General features: G+C 28.2%; 2 protein-coding genes across 3 annotated transcripts; both read right to left on the bottom strand.

Annotated features, from left to right (window-relative positions):
- Positions 1-958: 958 nt before the first annotated feature.
- Positions 959-12,127, bottom strand: LOC102667556 (fatty acid amide hydrolase-like). Its single transcript, XM_041006216.1, has 8 exons — positions 12,077-12,127; positions 2,448-2,528; positions 2,258-2,362; positions 2,077-2,180; positions 1,828-1,920; positions 1,584-1,649; positions 1,167-1,234; positions 959-1,059 (listed from the first exon to the last, which is right to left on the bottom strand). Exons 1-8 carry the CDS (start codon positions 12,125-12,127, stop codon positions 959-961), a joined length of 669 nt encoding a protein of 222 aa, XP_040862150.1.
- Positions 12,128-14,183: 2,056 nt separating this feature from the next.
- On the bottom strand, positions 14,184-17,468 carry LOC100815534 (probable mitochondrial import inner membrane translocase subunit TIM21). 2 transcript variants are annotated; one of them, XR_005886662.1, is made up of 7 exons: positions 17,109-17,459; positions 16,856-17,034; positions 16,702-16,750; positions 16,297-16,416; positions 15,440-15,626; positions 14,474-14,629; positions 14,184-14,366 (listed from the first exon to the last, which is right to left on the bottom strand). XR_005886662.1 is itself a non-coding variant. In XM_003536135.5 (6 exons), the coding sequence occupies exons 1-5, from the start codon at positions 17,292-17,294 to the stop codon at positions 15,456-15,458; spliced, it is 705 nt and encodes a 234-aa protein (XP_003536183.1). In that variant the 5' UTR covers positions 17,295-17,468; the 3' UTR covers positions 14,184-14,629; positions 15,440-15,455. The 2 variants fall into 2 exon arrangements, 1 of the variants encoding a protein (XP_003536183.1); XM_003536135.5 differs by having other exon boundaries at positions 14,184-14,629; positions 17,109-17,468.
- Between the last annotated feature and the right edge of the window lie 2,733 nt (positions 17,469-20,201).

The following is a 20,201-nucleotide window of genomic DNA, read 5'->3' as shown; positions in this document are numbered from 1 at the left end:
CATAACCTAAAATATTTATCATTTTTACTATTATGTAAAAGAATATCTTAAATATATTTTTTATATAATATTAATTATATTTATTAATATACTATTTAATTAAGATAACATATTACATTAAATAGAGAAATGTTAGTAATATTTTCTATACTCTTTTTTCTAATACTTTCTCTATCATTAGTAAGAATTTATTGAAAATCATCATTTTTTAGATTTTATTTCTTATTCAATGATTCTTTCTCTTAATTTATAATAAATGAGAAGTAAAACCAATTATAAACATTACTAGAAAATCGATTTTTAATAATGGTTCTAAAGTATATTTAACGGCGATTGTGAAATCGTATTTGAAGTCAACGACGTTAAAAGTGATACCATGACGGTTATGGAATAAACCTTCTTAAAAAATATGTCTCTTCTAAGATGGTTCTTACATAACAATCATCTTAGAATGTATCTCTTCTAAGACGGTTCTTATATAACAACCGTCTTAGAATGTGCTTCATTAAGTAATTCCAGTGATATATACAAACATACTACATCATACCTTCTTGCTTATGAAGTGTCAACACTCAAATTCAGAAGCAGTTAAATGACAATGATGTCACTAATTTAGTCACTGATAAATAAAACAATTTATTTTACAAACCAATATAGAGCATCGACCACAGTACATGACAAGTAAAGAATAATTTCAATACTTTACTGAAATCCATAAGTAGAAAAAAAAATCAACATGCGACATAAATAGAGTCCAATCCCCTAAACCATAATTTTGTTTCATGAATGAAATTATGAAAACACAAGGAATTAATGATTTTTATGACCAAAATGGGCAATGAGAAAAGTTGATAGGAGTCATTCTAAATTGAGTCATACTAAATTGAGCAAAATCACAATTATGACCAATTTTTAAAACCAATTTAGTCCTTAAAACTAGTTCAGTTCTAAACTAGTTTTAAAAACCAATTCTCAAATTTGGTTTAAAAACCAAACTGATTAAACCAGTTCGGAACCGGTTTGGTTTGGTTTTTTTCCCAAAACGGTTTTTGCTCACCCCTATGCACAAGTAACAATGGTATGGGACATCAGATATAATGTTAATTATAATGTTGCATTGGAAATCATTAAAGAAAAATACCCTAAAGGTGAAGCTAATCGATTACCTGTAGTCTGCATATTTGTTTCACGACTTTTAAGAGCACTGGGAGGTATTATGGGTGATGTCATGTTGTTACAAACAAAAAATAGTTCAAGTGCAGTTACTCCATATCAATCATTCTGGCCATTTTGTAAAAATCCATTTCCACAAGCAAAACCATACTTCCAAAATAAGATGATGTAGTTGAATTTTGTTAAAAATCTATTTCCATAGGCAAAGTAGATTTCATACTAATAAATTATTAACAACTGCCAAAAAACATATATAGTTATATATTGTTATCCAGGCTGTAAAACTAATTTCAATGTCATTCAAAGATTTATAAAAGTAACGCATATTAGATCAATTGAACTTAATTTGGCATAGCGCATGCGTACATTTTACACTAAAGAGTACTCTACCAAATTGTTATACATACCTAGTGGTCAGTGTTACTATGACATCCACTTTCTTGAAAATCTCCAAGTGGTAATACATACTCCTTTGTCTCAAACATTTATGATACATTTTATAAGCTACATACACAAATTTTTTGTACATTAGACAATCTTGTGACAGTAATTATTTTAAAAAATTGTAACATGTCATTTTCCAAGGTCATCAGTAAGAGATGCTTAAATAAAGGGACACGAATTTGTTATATTTATTATCAACTTTCATCTCACCTAATGCATTGGGCTACAACATAATCGGCTGTTGTAAATGACCAAAAAAGTGCCAAACTTGTACGAGTATCATATGTCAAATTTACACCTTTCCTATGAAAGCAAAGAAATAAAGGAAATCACCATAAATTTGTATAGCCACCGTCTAATATTAACCACTTTGAATAACATATTAGAAGGATGTCTCTTAAGAATTGGAGCACAAAATGAAGTTACCAATATTAACTTTCAATATATACTCAAACATACTCGTCTTTACAATCAGGATTTAGTGAACATAAGAATTCAGAGCCAATGGAAACAACATGGGCAGTTTGCATCTCAAGAAGCTCTGGTATAACAATTTCTATCATCTTCAAATAATATAGAAATATACACTACTTAGCCCTGTTCAAATCTATCATGCTTATCAAGAAATAAAATGCATTACATGATAGAATGATGAACTTTCTTCACAACCATGTGCCTTTGACAGCAGATTAAGTGCATCATCACATTTATCAAAGATTTCAGTTGAATGCACATCATTAAACCACTTCACAAGAATAAATATATTATATATAAAAAGGGTGTGACATTAAACTGCATAAAAAATATATTTTGAAGGATAAGGTGATTACCGAGGTGTACTTTTCGATTCTTAAAGATCCCAAGACATTTGAATCATCATTGGATGACAGAGTTGGCACACAAGGTGGTGACTACAATAAACACAAAATTATATGCATCGTACTTACTAAAGAATAGTATTAGTCTCAGTCAAACTTTGACTTATTTGCAACTTAATCTTAATCTCCAAAGATAGGTAGATGTGTTAATCATTAAAGAGAAATCCATGATTTACTTCATTCAGCATAAACAATGTTCTCACTAGCCTTTTTCCCAAAAGAACTTAAATTGAAACCTTGTTTTGCCTCCTTCCACTATATTATACCATTTATATCTTTCTACCTAGTAAGAAACAGGTTGTTCTAGAAAGAAATAAGTGTGATTGCTCTTTGGCACAATAAGATAGTATGAATGGAAAGTGACAGGACTATGGAGCAGAATGCAATCATGACTGAACTAATTCAAGGGTTGGAGATAGCAAGAAAGTTGAAGGAAGACTTGAGTTCACCCTCCTTTGTTGACACTAGGGACTCATTACTGCAGAGGATATTGTCCTCTTATGACAATGCTTTACTTCTAAGAGGATATTTTCATTTTAGTACATTTCTATACAGACATGAGTTATGTTTCTAGTGGGCTGATTCAAAAAGGGGTTGACAACTTATGTGTTAATTTTGTATAATATGTAGTAATTATTAATATGAAATCAGTTTTGGTAGTTGTATATCATACATTCACTTTAGTTAATTTTAAATGGTTATTATCAAATATCAACTAACTATGTGTGTTGAACAAATGTAGACAGTAGGTAAACTACTCAGGAGTTTCAATTTTCAAGTGTTTATGGTTGTCAACTTTAGATAAATACTCAGGAGTTTCAATTTTCAAGTGTTTGTGGTTGTCAAGAACATCATTTTTGGACTTCTTTAATTAACTTGGTTTTCAACATATGCAAAAACATTAGGCTATCTACAGGATATTCTACAAAACCAATGCTATAGCTCAAAGAGCTTTGTCTCACACTTGGGTCTGTTCCCTACCTGAAACAAGAACCTTTGATCATCATATCCTAAAAACTAATGAACACAACACCCCAATTTTTTTTACAAAACATTTATCCAATGACAAAGAAAACTACCTTAGCCAGCCAATACTTTTCTAACAGTTACAATGATTCACAACCCTTAACAACTAATAGTAGTAGTAGTACTCTTTATCCCTTACATGTTGACTTATAGAAATCCATCATGAGCCCATTGCTTTACAAAGCCTTTGATCATTTTCCCATTTAAAATGAACACCTTAACACTAAGGTTGGAATTGATAAGGTATTAATGGTCTTATTAGTAACATTTTCAGTCACAACCTCTTAACTATGACTTGTATGCATATCCTAACATGTCAATGAAAACAGAGCCTTATTTATAAGTATCTAGAACTACATGAACATTGAAAACATCCAAAGTAGTGCAAAACTACGAATGAGCCAGCTGCTTTGTACCAAAATACAAAATAAAATTGGTGTTCAAGTCACTTCCCAATAATGAATGACGAAATAATTGTAAATAATGTTGGCCAATATCTTGAGAGTGATTTGCACCACAATATCATCAATATAGTATTGAACACTATATATATTAAAGGATTTTGCAATTAATAAGACCAGTTGAATCATAATATAATAAATTTACTAACTTAAATATTAGTCATATTACATATGCAAAATGCTTGGGACCTATGTCTATGAATTCAACATTGAGTTGAAAATGTACCTGGTTAAATTTCCTAAAATCACTTTGAAATGGCAATTGTGAAGTCTTTAAATCATAAGTCATAATTTCGTGAACCTTCTATTTTCCCTTCTGAATAAAAGGTCCATTACAAGCTTACATTAATTATTTATACCAATAGTGGATGCAACTAATTAACATTACTATAAATACTACTATATGTATAACTCACAAACATTGACTTTAATACCCTATATGTACCTACCTAGGGGTAGTGATGCAATTCCAAATTAAATGATAACCTTCAGACCAATCTAAAAACAATATGTATAGTATAGCATCATTCAAGGCTCATGAACACCACACTCAAGAAGCAAAAATATACACGGTCCATAGTATAGCATCATTTTTCCTTGTATATATACAAGCTCATGCTTGCATATTTGCATAACAATGATAACACAGGGCCTAATCAAGTTAAACACCCAAAATAACACAGTGCAGTGCATAACACCCAATGCTCAATTTGCATTCTACATATATCTATCTATCTATCTCTATTTGTCTCATATGTGACGTGGACCCCACCTTTGTTCCAACCAATGGCACCATTAATCTTCTTTACTTAGTTTCAAAGCTCACCCACCTCTCTCTCTTCAGTTTTCTCTCTCCTCAAATCCCCACACCACACCCATTCTCTCTCAATATATACCATAATAAACAATTACAAACACCCAAAATAACACAGTGCAGTGCATAACAATGATAAAAAAAATGAAATATAAGGTTTCTCACTGTTCACGACGCTATGTCTGGACTCTGGCGCGTCGGAGAGGGCAGAGGCCTTGGGAGTGACGAGGAGCTTCGCGTTAGGGTTGCGAACTTGTGTTGTTGGTTGCTTGTATAGACTGAGTTATTCGGAGGCTCAGTTAAACTCAGAGGAAAATAATATATTTTATTAATTCAGAGGGAAAACTAAAAATAAAAAAAAATAAAAAATTTTATAACTTCAATGAAAGATGATTTTCAAAAACCGTAGTAGTTAGGTCGACTAACAAAGACGGTTTTTATAAAACCGCCTTTGTAACGTTCACATCAAAGACAATTTTATAAAAATCGTCATAGTTGGATTAAAAAAGTTTGCATTATTTTCATAAATGTCACCGCATCATTTACGACATCGATTTTTTTATAACTGATGTAGATTCAACGACGTGGAAAAACACTTTTGTAGTAGTGAAGTCTTTGAGGAAGAGTGCAATTAAGAGAAAATGCCCCTAGCATTCCTCTTATTGAATATTAAATTTATTAAATATAATTAATATATTTAAAGGCAGTTAAATTTTAAAAACAAGTAGTGAAAGCTTTTTTTAAAAGCAATAGTAGGTGAAAGGTAGCTAGTAAATCTTTGGTTACATTCACTTACTTATTTTTTAAAATGGGTGTTTTAGTAAGAGACACTTTGAGTATACTTATGCTAATTAAGAAATAAACACTAGTGTGTGTGATAGTTATTTTGTAAAATGAGTAAGTTAATAATTTATAACTATTTTTTCACAGAAAAATATTTCTTAAAATACACCTAAGATATAATTTACTAACTTACTTCTTCAATTCTAAAAAAACGAGTATAACTTAACAAGTTGTGTGATACTTACTTATTTTTTAGAAGTAGTAATTAATAATTTATACTTTTTTAAAAAAATGAAGAAAACTATTTTTTGAAATAAACCTAATATACTATTTAATTAAGATATCATATTAATTAGTAAATATTAAACGTTAAATATAATTAATATATATAAAGGCAGTTAAATTTTATAAACAAGTAGTGAAAGCTTTTTTTTTAATCGAAAGTTGGTCAAAGTTAGTAAATCTTTGGTAACATCCACTCACCTATTTTTCAAAAATGAGTGACTTAGTAAAAGACACCTTGAGTATATTTATGCTAATTAAGAAAAAAAATAAACGTGTGTATGTGACACTCACTTTTTTTAGAGTGAGTAAGTTAACAGCTTGTAATTAATTATTTTTTCAAGAAAATTAATTTTCTAAAATACACCTAAGATATAATTTACCAATATATATATATATATAGACTTGATTACAAATATTCATATAGTAGATTAAATACTGATAAAAAAATATATATTTGATTGAATGTTATAAATGTAGTATTTATATAATAAATATTTTTAGTTCATACGACATTAATTATAATCTTTATTACTATTAGGTTACACAATGTAGCGTAATATATTTGTTAAATTTAATACATATGATATATTATTAAATAAAAATTAATTATTACATAATTTAATACATATATACAATACAATATATATACATCAATGATTTTAATATTTTAATTATTTTTAAAAAAACTACCTTATATGAAATATTTTAAAATTAAAATTAAAATGTATATTAATATGTTTTATTGATAAATTATAATAAATAATTTTATTTTATTAAATATTTTAAAAATAAATATATATTTGATTATAAAAAATATAATTAAGACTAAATTTTATGAATCTCATATATCAAACTAATTCTTTTTTACAGAAATTTTTTAAAGAAAAAAATCAATCTTTCAAAATTAATTCTAAAGTGTTATTGCATAATTAATTTTGAGAAAAAAAAAATTTATTTAAATGCAATGAGTAATAACTAATTCAACCTAGACTATGCATTTGGTGAAAAATAAGTTATAATATGCTTTTTTTTTCTTGCCAAACTAGTGAATTTTATTTTAAGTTTCTAATAAAAAAAATTGTGTTGAGTTCATAATAAAAAAATGATCCTTATTATTTTTAGTCATTCTAATATATATATTATTTTATTTTTGTCCCTAAAATATATAAATTACTTTTTATTAGTCTCTATCAAATATTTTTCAAATGATCTAATACAAAATGAATAAATATTGTAAGGATTAAAGAAAAAATATATATATATTAGAATGAATAAAATAAAATAAAATGATAAAGATAAAAAAAACAAAAAATTTGTTTAATAAAGAACTCAATGCAAAAAAAAATATTAAAAACTAAAAATAAAATTCACTCATTTATCATAAATAAAAAATATATTTAAACTTAAGTTTTATATGGGTACTTATTCCTCACACAGACTATTGTCTTCCAATAATGAGTGTACACTTTTGCCCTTTTATCTTGTTTTGTCTTGATTTTTTAAATAGTTAACCATCCCACGTAGGCTGAGGGTATTATAGTATTTTAACCAGTTTATTCATTTCACTCCCCTATATTTTCCATCTACTTTTCTTAAATCAAATAACTCAACATGCATTTTCTATTATTTTCACTCTATTTCTTTTTTCTCATCTAATCTATTTCTCTCTTCAAAATCAAACATAGGGTAAAAGTATCCCTTTGTTTTAAATATTAATGAAATTTATTTTCATTTATTGAATGCGACATAGTAAACTAAAAAGTTTCCATTTATTTTAACTTTTAATATAATTGATTAATTTTTATTTAATGCAATTGGGATATATTTTCAAATTAATCTCAACTACAAATTTTATATTAAAGATGTGTCACTATGTTTAAAATTGATTGTTAGATTTTAAGGAAGAACTTATCAAATTAATAATTTAATAAAATAATAAATATGATAATAAAATAAAGAATAATTCTTTATTAAAATTAATAACATAATAAAATAGATATTGGACATACACATTTATTCCTCCAACAATTCCATTCGGTCATTATCCATGCATCCTTGAATGAAAGCCATTTTTTCTCACCTTCTACAACTGAAGGATTCATAAAACAAATGCATTAATAATAGGGTACGATGTTATTATCATAACAATGCAAAATTTCTAACCTTGAACATATAGAACATGATGCTATAAACACATTGAAATTGAAAAAGAAAAGACCAAGCACATCAAGCTTGTAAATTAACTAATCACACACAATTGATCTCATCTTAAAATGTAGGTTATAGAACTTGACTTAATATTATCTTAAAATGTTAGTTTAAATCTAACTCAATCTTAAAAGTTAATTAATAGGATGAGAATTTATTTCAATATGATCTAAGAAACAAAAAATTATTATGATAAATTTGATATACAAACAAACTAAATCCCTTTAAAAACCAATTAAAAGGATTGGATTTCAAAACCAATCTGCTTCCTCCCTATATAACTAGTTGGGTTTTAATTGAGATGATTTTAAATTTCTTGATGCACAAAACTGGTTTTAATTTTTTTCACAAAATCCACTAATAAATCTTTTTTCACAAAACTGTCAACACATTATAACACCTTTCCAAGGAAAAACAATATCAAACACATGTTTTCTAACATCTACTATGAAGACCACAAACAAAAACATACTAAATAATGCACTATTATGTTGACGTTATACCCTAGAAGAAATTATTCTCTTGTTTAACTGGCGCACTAGTGCAATTAAAGAATATTCCTTAATTATAAGATATTTATGTACCCACACTAACAATTAGAAGGAAAATAATATAACCAGCATCACATGGATTTGAATCAAAATGTGCAGGAAAGCGCATCAACCAGAAGGTTGTTTCCATGGATTATGAGCCTAGCGTGATATGCAGTAGATAATTACCAGCGCCAAAATAATAAACAATTTACTTAAGTTTCTCTTGCTTCAATAGCTTACCTATATCAAAGCTCTAAAAACTGCTAGACCTAAAAACATTTCATTGATCAATGAGAGAAAGAAACTGCTTATAAAATAATTTTAGGTGCTAAAATATCTTATTTCATGCATGTATGTTAATTACCAGAAGAGATCTGAAAGATGTGTGTGGTTGATTTTACATCAACGAGAAAGATCGAACCTCTACATTCACCTCTTTTTGCCCACGTCATGCCCAATAAGGATCATTGTAAGTGAAAGAAATAAGACTGGGAGTAGCTATGACAGTTTTGTAACGATGAATATACATAAAGTTCATGGTCAAATTGTCTAATGAGTCATTTGCTTGCAGAGAGGATTTCTGTCCCAACAAAAGCATTTGGAGAGAGTAATTCACAATCATCGATGTATAAGGTGTTTAACTTTCTGCAGAAGGGGTTCAGCAAGACCATTTTAATCGGTAGAAATTGGAACATTGTCAATATCCAAACTTAATAATGATGGAAGTCCCAAAAACTTGAGAATTATTGTTCTTCTTAGGACATTATGTGGAATTGATGATATACTTAAAGATGAACAAGAAAAAATACAAGAGATTTGTCATAATCTTGGGTTCAAAATAAATAGGGCGATAGAAGTCTAGACTAAGTAGGGTATGGTTGTGCAAGACACTATATATCCTGGACATGGAAGAAAAAATGCTTTCTGACATCATTAGAATGTAAAATAAGAACAAAGTTAGAGATTCAGTAAATCAAATATACCAACTTATTACACTAAATTTCTGATAGAACTAGACATAGAAAAGGGATCAGAGAAAGATAGGAAGTGGCAGAAAAGCTGACAAAATTATCTCATTTCATCATTTCCAATGCCATTTCTTAGACTTCTGTTCCGTGAAAAAACTAGTAACCCGTAAATGTTCAATTTTGATTCATGCCAAGAGATAAGATCGGAAAGAAAATGAAGAATTGTAAATACCTATTATCAACTTGAACAGATTCGAAGTCCCTAGGAAGCTCTCTTTGTTCTTTCAAAGAAACAGAATAGAGCGTTCTGTTACAGCTTTGCTACTTTGTCTCCAAGAAGTGAAGCTGATATTTAAAGGTGGACCTGAGAGAGATAGGGTAATACAGAAGTATTAATCTATTCATTAAATATAAAATATAAAAAAGAATTAAGTATAATAAATGTTTGACTTTTTATATAACTTATGCATTGGTATAAAATATTTATTATTTGACTTTTTTATATAATTTACTTTATAATATATATATATATATATATATATATATATATATATATATATATATATATTCAAAATATACTGTTAAATAAAAAGTAAAAATAGAAAATTAATACCTAAACATATATTTCATCAATTACTATTTATAAGACATAATTGACTAAATTATGTTTATTATAATAATTAATTAATTTAGATATTAGTATTAAATTTGTGTTTAATTGTAATATTTTTTTAAAATTTATCTTTAATATTTATGAGAGTTTATTCATCTTTTTCAATCTTCATAGAAGAGGAAAAAGTGATATTTCAAAGTAGCATTTAATTATAAATTAAACAAATAAGAAAATTTTAGTAAAAAAAATAATTAATGTACAAGAGAGATAAAATAAATTTTTATAATAAGGAATAAAAGAATTTGTTTATCATGACTTATAAATAGAAATTGAGGGATTACATAACTTAAAATATTTATTATTTTTACTATTGTTTAAAAGAATATTTTAAATAATTTTTTTATATAATATTAATTAATATACTATTTAATCAAGATATCATATTATTAAATATAATTTAATATATTTAAAGGAAGTTAAATTTTATAAACAAGTTGTGAAATTTTTTTGTTACGAAAGTAGGTGAAAGCTAACAAATCTTTGGTAACATTCACTCATTTTTTAAAATAAGTGCTTTAGTAAGAGACACCTTGAGTATATTTAAGCTAATTAAGAAATAAACAGCAGTGTGTGTCTATGTCCTTATTTTTTAGAAGAGTAAGTTAACAATTTATAATTATTTTTTAAAGAAAACTATTTTTTAAAAAAAATACACCTAAGATATATAACTTATATACTAACTTATTTCTCTTAAAAAAATAATAAGTGATTGTAATTTAACAAATCTCTCTTTATATATAATAGACTTGATTGCGAATATTAATAATGTTACAAATGTATTATTTATATAAATAAATATTTTTTACTTCATACGAATTTAATTATTATCTTTATTACTATTACACAATATATAATTAAATTTTAATAACATTAATAAATTATATATTTATTAAATTTAATATATATGGTATATTATTAAATAAAAATTAATTATTTCATAATTTACTACCTATGTACAATATAATATACATCAATGATTTTAATATTTTAATTATTTTTTAAAAACCTCTTTATATAAGATATTTTTAAATTAAAAAATAAAATGTATATTAATATTTTTATTGATAAATCATTTTAATTTGTTATATATTTAAAAAATAATTATAAATTTGATAGTAAAAATTAAAATTAGTTATGTCTATATTTTATGAATATCATATCTCAAACTAATTCTTGTTTTCAGAAGAAGAAGAAAAAAGAATCATTTTTTTTCAAAATTTAATTGCCCAGTGTTATTGTATATTTAATTTTGAGAAAGAATTTTTTTTTGTCAAAAGGCAATGAGTAATAACTAAATCAACCTAATACAAATAGGATTATATGTAAACTAACTGTGTTTGATTGTTGCGATTCAGGGGGAGTGTATGCAGACAAAAGTTAAGCTATACCTTTGGTGAAGAAGATTTCTTGAAAATAATAAGTTTTAAATATGTTTTTTTAATAAATTAACAAATTTTATTTTCAATTTTCAATAAAAAAAAATTTACATTGAATCTTTAATAAAATATATATATATATATATATATATATTATCCTTATTATTTTATTTTAATCACTTAATATATTTATTTCTTTTTTAAAAAAATATATAAATCATTTGTTACTAGTTTCTCTTTTTTTATTATTATATCATTATTTAGATGCTTTTGTTAGGCCCACAGAGTTCACAGGCTGAGGCTAAAGCTCTGGAGAGTAGTTTGGCTCAACCAAATAATGATACGTAAATTTTTTTTATATTTTAAAGATTTTTTATTTTTCTTTTATCATATTATATCTTATATTTTATTCACTACTCCCTTTGTTAACAAGTTTCTCATGAATTGACCTTACAGTTCTCCCTCCGTCCCCGTGTCCCAAGGGAATAGTGTCTCTCTCATCCATGACTGCGCCACCGACCAAACTAATCATACTTCACGTGTCCGTGCCGGAGAATATGGTCAAAGTCCGAGGTTGTTCGCCGGTGCCGGATAGTGTGTTGTTCTGCGATGATGATTGGTCTAGTGAGTTTCTCACTACTGATTCTGAGAACCTGAGTGAGATAGGGTTCAACAACTTCAACGTGTAGTGGGTCCCTGCGCTTCTCTTTTCTAATTTCTTCATTGTTTGGCTAAATTTACCTAGCTTCTCGGTAATACAAATTTAACTAGTATTAGTGTTAATAGCAAAGAAATTACTACGTGTATGGTGTGATTAACTCGCATTTAATTTCATGGTAAGAAGCTTTTGTAGTAAAAAATTGATTAAATGCATATGTATAGTGTGATTTTTTTTATACTCTTAATTAACTCACATTTGATTTCACACCAGCTAAAACCACGGAGTAAATAATTTTATACATAATTAACTGTATCTATATATACGAGGAAATTAAACTTTAAAAAACTATTAATGTTGCATTTTAGTCGATTGGTAATTTGCTTAAAAGTACACATGTAAAATGAAAATTATAAACGAAAAAGATCAATGGTCACTCCCTTATAAGTAACAATATTATTCATTTCAATAACGAATTATTAACAAATTAGAGGATTCACAGAATAATAATTAACTAAACATGTTACTTTTATTTATTATGCACACTTATATTAAAAGGAGTTGTACAAAGGGGACTTATGGTTGAGTAAGATGCATCATTTATTATAAATTTTTGTGATTAGAAAAAAAATATTAAAAAGGAACACTGATTCTTATTATTGAGCAAAATGAAAAATACATAAAATACATTAAAAATATAATCTATAATAAAATGTTTAGTAAATTATTCTAATAAATTATAATATTTTATTCCTCAAAAAAATTATAATAATTAATATATTTTATTATTTAATCATAATCTCATTAAAAAAGTTGACCACTAGTATTATTAATCGTAAGCATAATATACACATGTTATCTTAAAAATATTATTTACAATAAATTATTTATATTAGATTTTAAAATAATAAAAAAACTAATATTTTTTAACATAAATATAATATATCGATCAGTTGATTTGGATAGAGAATTTTAACTGACGAAAGTAATTTATCAGATAATTTGAATTTCTGTAATTTAGAATTCATTATTTGGATGTTTTTTTATGAAGAATTTAAAATTTTGAAATTTTAAAACAGAATTTTAAACAACTAAAAATCTGAAATTTCAATTTCCTTCTAAAATGTGAGAAATTAAAATTTTTTTCTTACCGTCTTCTTCAAGAAACACCGTCTGAGCTCCTTAAATATCGATCGGGTGTGAACATAGAATAACAACACGTATAACTAGCACACCAACCATATCTTCTCTATTTTTTTCATTCATTTTCTTCATCCTCGTAATTTTAATTTTTTTTATCCAAACACTACAAAATTTTGAAAATAAAAGAATTTCAATTGAAGTATTTAAAATTCTTAGAATTTAAAATTTTCCAGAATTTTAAATTTCTCCATCCAAACACACTCTAAATGTTTTGTATCATAACATTGTGAACAATTCAACTATTCAATTTTGCTTTATATATATAATCTTTTATGTTGAAAAATTCTACAATTTCTTTTTTTAAGAATATTATAGAGGTTAAATATCTACCAACTTTATTGTAATTAATCCCTACTTTGAGAAACTAATCACCTTTAGTAAAATCACTTCTCTCAATCATGTTTTTATTACCAATAAGTCTTAAATATTCAACACCTACTTTAAAAAAAATCCGAAAGAACATCATAACGTTGGTTTCTATGATTTCTACTTTACAGTCTCCGCATAATGATTACGCAAATGTTCACCTAATTATCTCCAACATCGACAGCGTCCACAACACTATATTGTTACAGTTGTGATGAAAATGTAATGCATGCTAGAAACTTGATTCATTATTTTCCGAGTAGTTTTATAGCACATACTAATTCCTGTTGGTGTGTCAAAATAGTTGAAATTAGTCTAACATTCTTCCCATCTCTCCGGTAACAATCAGATATCAATCTTATATGATTCATATCAATTTTGGTTTTTGGCTACAATCCCCTTATATTCATCCTTAAAAATTTGCATGCTACAACCAGCTACTCAAAGTACTTTCACAAACCAAGCCAAGTTGAATTGTCAGCAATAACAACAAATTGGTAGACGGATTTCTCAATAGCTGTCAAGGACAAAGTAATTGCTCTTGTCATCATCATTACTAAGATCCTTGCCCAAAACTTTTGCTCAAATCTGCAGGTTCTAAATGGAAAAACAAAAATACTGAACCTGAGACTTGGGATCCCGTTTTTCACATTATTTGACTTTCTTTAATTATCTTTCCTTCTTTCAACTCCCATCCCTTGTGAAACATGGACTGGCTAAGGTGGTCAATGCTGATAGCTGAAAAATGCAGCCTCCAGTAATGGACCAAATATTAAAGACCTGCATTAAGTATTTTAGAATTCTTATGATTCTTCAAGTTTTATTTGTATGCATGAAAATATGAATTGCATACCAATTGGACTGTAATAAGAATAGGTAAAAGGGTTGTTTACCTTCTAGTATAAATCAGAAATTCAAAATTCTTATGATTCTTCAAGTTTCATTTGCATGCATGAAAATATGAATTGCATGCGAATTGGACTACAATACAAACAGGTAAAAGGGATTTTTCCTTCTAATAAAAGAATTTGGAGTATATTTTCCAAGGTTGACACCCATAAGATAATAGAAATACACAGCCAAAAAACAAAAAAAGAATTGAACAGTGCCTATAGCCTGATAGTCACAAACAATCCAACGTAATCAAGAGCTTAGGTGAGATATTAGCAGCATTACTGAAGGAAAAGAACTGAGTTCAAGGTAACACACACATATTGCATTAACATTTGCAACAGGTTAATCAGTTAATGGAATGAAGTTATAAGGTAGGTTGGGTGGTAAAAGGAAAAGGGAGGGAGAGAAAGGTTGCGGGTTCGATTCCCCCACTAACAAAAAACTAACAATTAACATTTGCAGAGCAAAAAAAAAAATCAGTTAATGGAATGTGCAGAAAGGAAGATAAGTTAATGATATTTTGAATCTCAGTCACTTTATTTTCCTTTCATTTTCTTTATCTGGGAAGTATTATGCAGCAGGGTTATCACCTATAATTTGTGTCGAGAAAAGTATGACCTCAAAGTCAAAAAAGAAACACAAATAACAATGCAGTATCTACTGACTCAGTAATCAGCAAATGGTACAGAACAAAACCTTTTTATCATTTAGGCTACTTGGTTGCACTGTAAGATGGGATGTATGACTCCAGAATTATTTGTGCGGTAGATGGTGCTCTAATCTCAACAATCAAGTAAGTAAACTTCCACTCATTGTCAGCGCCTTTGAACATTTCCGCAAATACTTTTCCATGTCCATGGGGGCCCCGGATATAAAAATTAACCTGTAACCCAAATTAACATATTTGAGTGTAAATCATATATTATCAATATACAATGACACAGCTACTAAACAATAAGTAACTTCCACCATAAATGAAATTTTAAGAATTTGAAAAGGCAGAGTGATAGAACAGAATCAGGACAGAGAAGAAAATAGATGAAGACAAGTGACAGAAATGTGAATTATTCTCTAGTACAATTCTCTGGTAACAGAGCCTGAAATGAATTACACTAATGCTTAAGGTATTCGAGAGACCCTGACCTCTCCCTCACTCTCCAAGAGTCCAAATGTTTCGAACTTGATAAGGTCCCCCCACCTCCTCTCTGAGTCTCTGTACACCTTTCCTTATTTAGAGGCAACATGCCTTATTTCTCTAATTATCCCAGCCCGAGACAACTAACAAATAACTAGGTAACTAACTAACCTATTGTAACCAACTATTAACAAGGTTACCTGACACACAGGAACAATACAACAATATATCCAATGAAATCCTCCTATACCTTGCCTCTTTTCTCTCTCTTTTTTTCATCTTTGTCTCCTCCCTCACAACCTTTTCTTGAAGTTTTTTGTTTAGCTATGATCCCAGGGATTTATCAAAGTTCAAAATAGTTCTTATAAAATGTGTACGCATTGACAAATAAATTTGAGTAAAATGCTGATAGATTTACCTCCACATGCTCGACACCTTCCTCATCAGTCCATACCCTGTGAGGAATTCTTTGGCGAGCAGCTCGATTTCTACTCTCCTGACCATAACCAGTAATTGGAAATCCAATCCTTACTCGTATCTAGCACAAAGTAAATCCATCGCAAGTCAACATAAAAACAGCCAACAGGTATAGAACCAGCCACTATTCATTCCCCAAACCAAAGTTAACTCACAAATCATTGTTTGATCTAGAGCTTTGGCATGTGCAATTTTTATTTTTTTTTGTAAATTAAGCATTTGCAGTAAATACAAAATTGTTCAAATGATTGCCTAATTTTGGCCTGAATCTGTCAAATACCTAACTTCCACTGCTCATGGAAATGATTTAGTTGCAAAGCGGAAATGAAAGAAAAGGTTCACTGACCTGACCATCATCCTGAATTCTTTTGAGAGCCTTGTTATAGATCTTGTACCTGTCAGCAACTCACAACAATTAAATAACTACAAAATACATACTTTAATATTATATAATATGCAGTATTTTCCCTATAGATGAAAAAAATGAGGAAGGTGATTACTCTTTAGGTTGAAAAATAAGCTCTTTGAAAACAGCATATCCTGCAGCAGCTGCGATTCCGAGCCCCGCAAGAATGACAACACCGTAGGAAGCCCCTTCCACGAACGTGACAGGCTTCTCGGGAATGTTATAAGTAGGGGCACTAAAGGGATCCTCGACGTTTGCCACATCCTTTTTAGCCTACAAAAACAAATAGATCAAAATAGGTTTTAATTTGGAAGCAGAGTAATTGACTCGCTCACTCGCTCACTGACCTTATTGGTGGTTTCACCGGTTTCGTTGGATTGGGATGTTTTGGAAGAAACGGGCCTTGATCCTGTGATTAGGAAGGTGGGTGGTGGTGGAACATTGGGGGTGCGGCGAGTAACGAGTGAGCGCGTTGTTGCATTGTGGGCGCAGGCTGAGAGTGCGCGATGATGGGACAAGATTCTGCGGAACATAACGGAGACTCAGACTCTATTCTTCTTCCACGGCGTTGAAGGGAGGAAGGAGGAGAGGGGTTTCGAGTTTCAACAGTGACACAACACAACAGGGTTCGCAAATCGCAACGCAAGCAAAACACTCCTTACTCCTGTGTTGTGTTATCCTTTCTTCTACCTAGCACTACCTAGTTTATTTTATTTTTATTGATTAGTATTAAATTCGATACTCTTAACTAAGATGTCGGATTCAATTATTATGAATGAAAAAAAAGTTTAAAATACAATTAGAATGAGAGACTCAGAGTCAGATTTTTCTGACAAGATTAGTTAACCTTTTTTTATTAGGATTTTAGTTCATATGTATGTATGGTGAATACTTTATTAATTTTTAAAAATATATATATTGAATATTTTAATTTTAATTTTTAGATTGTTTACTTATTATAAATTAGAATTAGAGTACATCATTTTTCCTTTTTTTCTCTCTCTATTAGATAGTCTCAATAATTTAAAATATAATTAGACTTTGTAAATATTGTAATTTACAAGGTTTTTCTTTCTACATAATTTTAGGATGTCAAATGAGTCAATAAAACTAAACAAACTATTTTAACCTGTAAAAAATAAATTAAGGTGCATTAGACTCGTTTTAAGATTAAGTTGAAAACCTTAAGTCAATTTATGGTGGATTGTTGGTTAGGTTAGGCTAGAGTAGAAAAGTGGTGTCATGTTAAAAAATATGAATGAATTTTGTCAAACTTTTGTTACACTATTATGGTCTCGATCAATGTCAATAAAGTGATGCTTTAATGTTATCAAGCATAAATAGTTGTTGATTACTTCAACATGATTTCACATCAAAAAGGAGGGGAAAGAAAAAGAATGAAATAGGAATATAATGAAAAGAACAACTTTATTTATAAGGATTGAAGTAACAAATTGTTGTCATATTAAAGAATATCAAAGAGTATCACCAAACTTTTGTTACTCCATTATGATCTCAATTAATGTCAATGAAAGCAATATTTTATTGTTATCAAGCACGACTGACTACTTCAACATGAATTCACACTAGGAGAAAGGAAAAAAAAAAGACAACAAAATAAGAATCTAATGAAAATAACAACTTTATTTGTAAAGGATGGAGTTTTAAAGTGTTGCCACGTTAAAGAATGTGAATGAGCTATGCCAAAATTTTGTTACACTATTATGATGTCAATTATTGTCAATGAAAGTGATGACTTGTTATCAAGCACAAACAATTGTTGACTACTTCAACATGAATTTGCACTGGAAAAAGGATAAAAAAAGAAACATAACAAAATAGGAATCTAATGAAAAAAGAAACTTTACTTGGAAGGAATAGAGTAGCAAAGTGTTCTCATGTTAAAGAATGTAAATAAGTCCCATCAAACTTTTGTTGCTCCATTATAACCTCAACTATTGCCAAGAAAGTGATGTTTTGTTGTTATTAAGCACAAACAATTATTATAGTACTCCCTTCAAAATGTTAGTGTATAAATCGCTACACTTATCATGGATATATTATAATATTTTGTTAAAAAATGTTGGTGGATAAATCATCTTAATTGTGACTCTCCAATCTCTTGTGGGATGACGCACATTGTGTGTCCTGAAGGTATCATTTGTCACATTGATCACATCTAATGATAAGAAAAGCTTTATTTGTGAGGGATAAAATAACAAAGTGTTGTCTTGTTAAAGAATGTCAATGAACCTCGCTAAAATTTTATTGTTACATTATGATCTTGATTATTGCCAAGGAAAGTGATGCTTTGTTGTTAACAAGCACAAACATTTGTTGACTACTTCAACAATAATTCATGCCAAAAGAAAGAAAGAAAAAAAAAACAACAACATAGGAATGCAACTAAGAATCTTAATGTTAGAAAGACAATACATAATTAAAGGATTTACATAATATAACACCATTACACCAAACAATTATAAGCATGAAATTATAGTAGGTAAGCATTTTAATCGATGTGAAAAACAGTCAAATGGCACAAGGCCAACTTGCACATGGTGCAATAGAATGCATAAAATAGATGTCATTGAAATCATTGTTTTGAAACCTGGATTGGACCGACTAGTTTGACTAGGAATCGGTCATGTGTCCGATCCAACAAATCTTAAAAATCGGTATGTCCTTAAACTGACTCAAAATCGTTAAACTATTCGAAAACCGGTAAACCTAGTAATCGGTTTCACTTAAAACTATTTTTTTTATAAAAAAACTTTCAAAATAACATCATTTTGGATTTTTTAAAAAAGAAATATTACAACTTATGATATTTTAAGTGAAGTTTACTCTTTATTATTATTATTATTATTATCATCAATTTACGCTCCTTCTATTATTTTTTGTTCAAAATATCAATAATATATTATATTAAAATATTTAAAATATATATTTTATTAAAACTAATTCGACCCCAATTGAACCATGGATTCTTAAATTAATATTTTCATCAATTTAATCATCGGTCCAATTATAATAACATTGATTGAAACTATGAAGTCACGAGTTACATTCCATTATCTCAAACATGCAAATCAAGAATATCAAGCACTAGGTGATATAAATACATGTCATTACACTACACGGATCATTAATAAATTATAGTATTTCGTTAAGAATTTTAATATAATATAAACGATCTTAACTACAATCCTCCAATCACATGTGAGATGACGTATAGTATGTGTCCTAAAGGTATCATTTCCCTCTACTATATATATATTTAATTGGTTTAATTAACCAACTAAATAAATTGTAAACAAATTGGTTTGTCTAAAAATTATGGGACATAAGCTCCATCTAATTTGCCTAAAACTTAAATTATGTATATTTCTCATACAAGCTTCGGAAAGAGGACCTCTCACTAATTCACAAATTTTCTT

The sequence above is a fragment of the Glycine max genome, chromosome 10 (genome assembly GCF_000004515.6).
Source record: "Glycine max cultivar Williams 82 chromosome 10, Glycine_max_v4.0, whole genome shotgun sequence".
Taxonomy (NCBI): domain Eukaryota; kingdom Viridiplantae; phylum Streptophyta; class Magnoliopsida; order Fabales; family Fabaceae; genus Glycine; species Glycine max.
This window is presented reverse-complemented; position numbering and strand designations above follow the sequence as displayed.

Coding starts and splice junctions, on each gene's coding strand:
- LOC102667556 (XM_041006216.1), bottom strand. CDS start 12,127: ATGGATGAGAGAGACACTATTCCCTTGGGACACGGGGACGGAGGGAGA. Junction 2,529..12,076: donor ACGGGGACGGAGGGAGAACT/GTAAGGTCAATT, acceptor TGTTTATTGTAG/TCACCACCTTGTGTGCCAAC. Junction 1,235..1,583: donor GTCATAGTAACACTGACCAC/TAGGTATGTATA, acceptor TTTTGTTTGTAA/CAACATGACATCACCCATAA.
- LOC100815534 (XM_003536135.5), bottom strand. CDS start 17,294: ATGTTCCGCAGAATCTTGTCCCATCATCGCGCACTCTCAGCCTGCGCC. Junction 17,035..17,108: donor CCGGTGAAACCACCAATAAG/GTCAGTGAGCGA, acceptor TTGTTTTTGTAG/GCTAAAAAGGATGTGGCAAA. Junction 16,417..16,701: donor GAATTCAGGATGATGGTCAG/GTCAGTGAACCT, acceptor ACTTTGTGCTAG/ATACGAGTAAGGATTGGATT.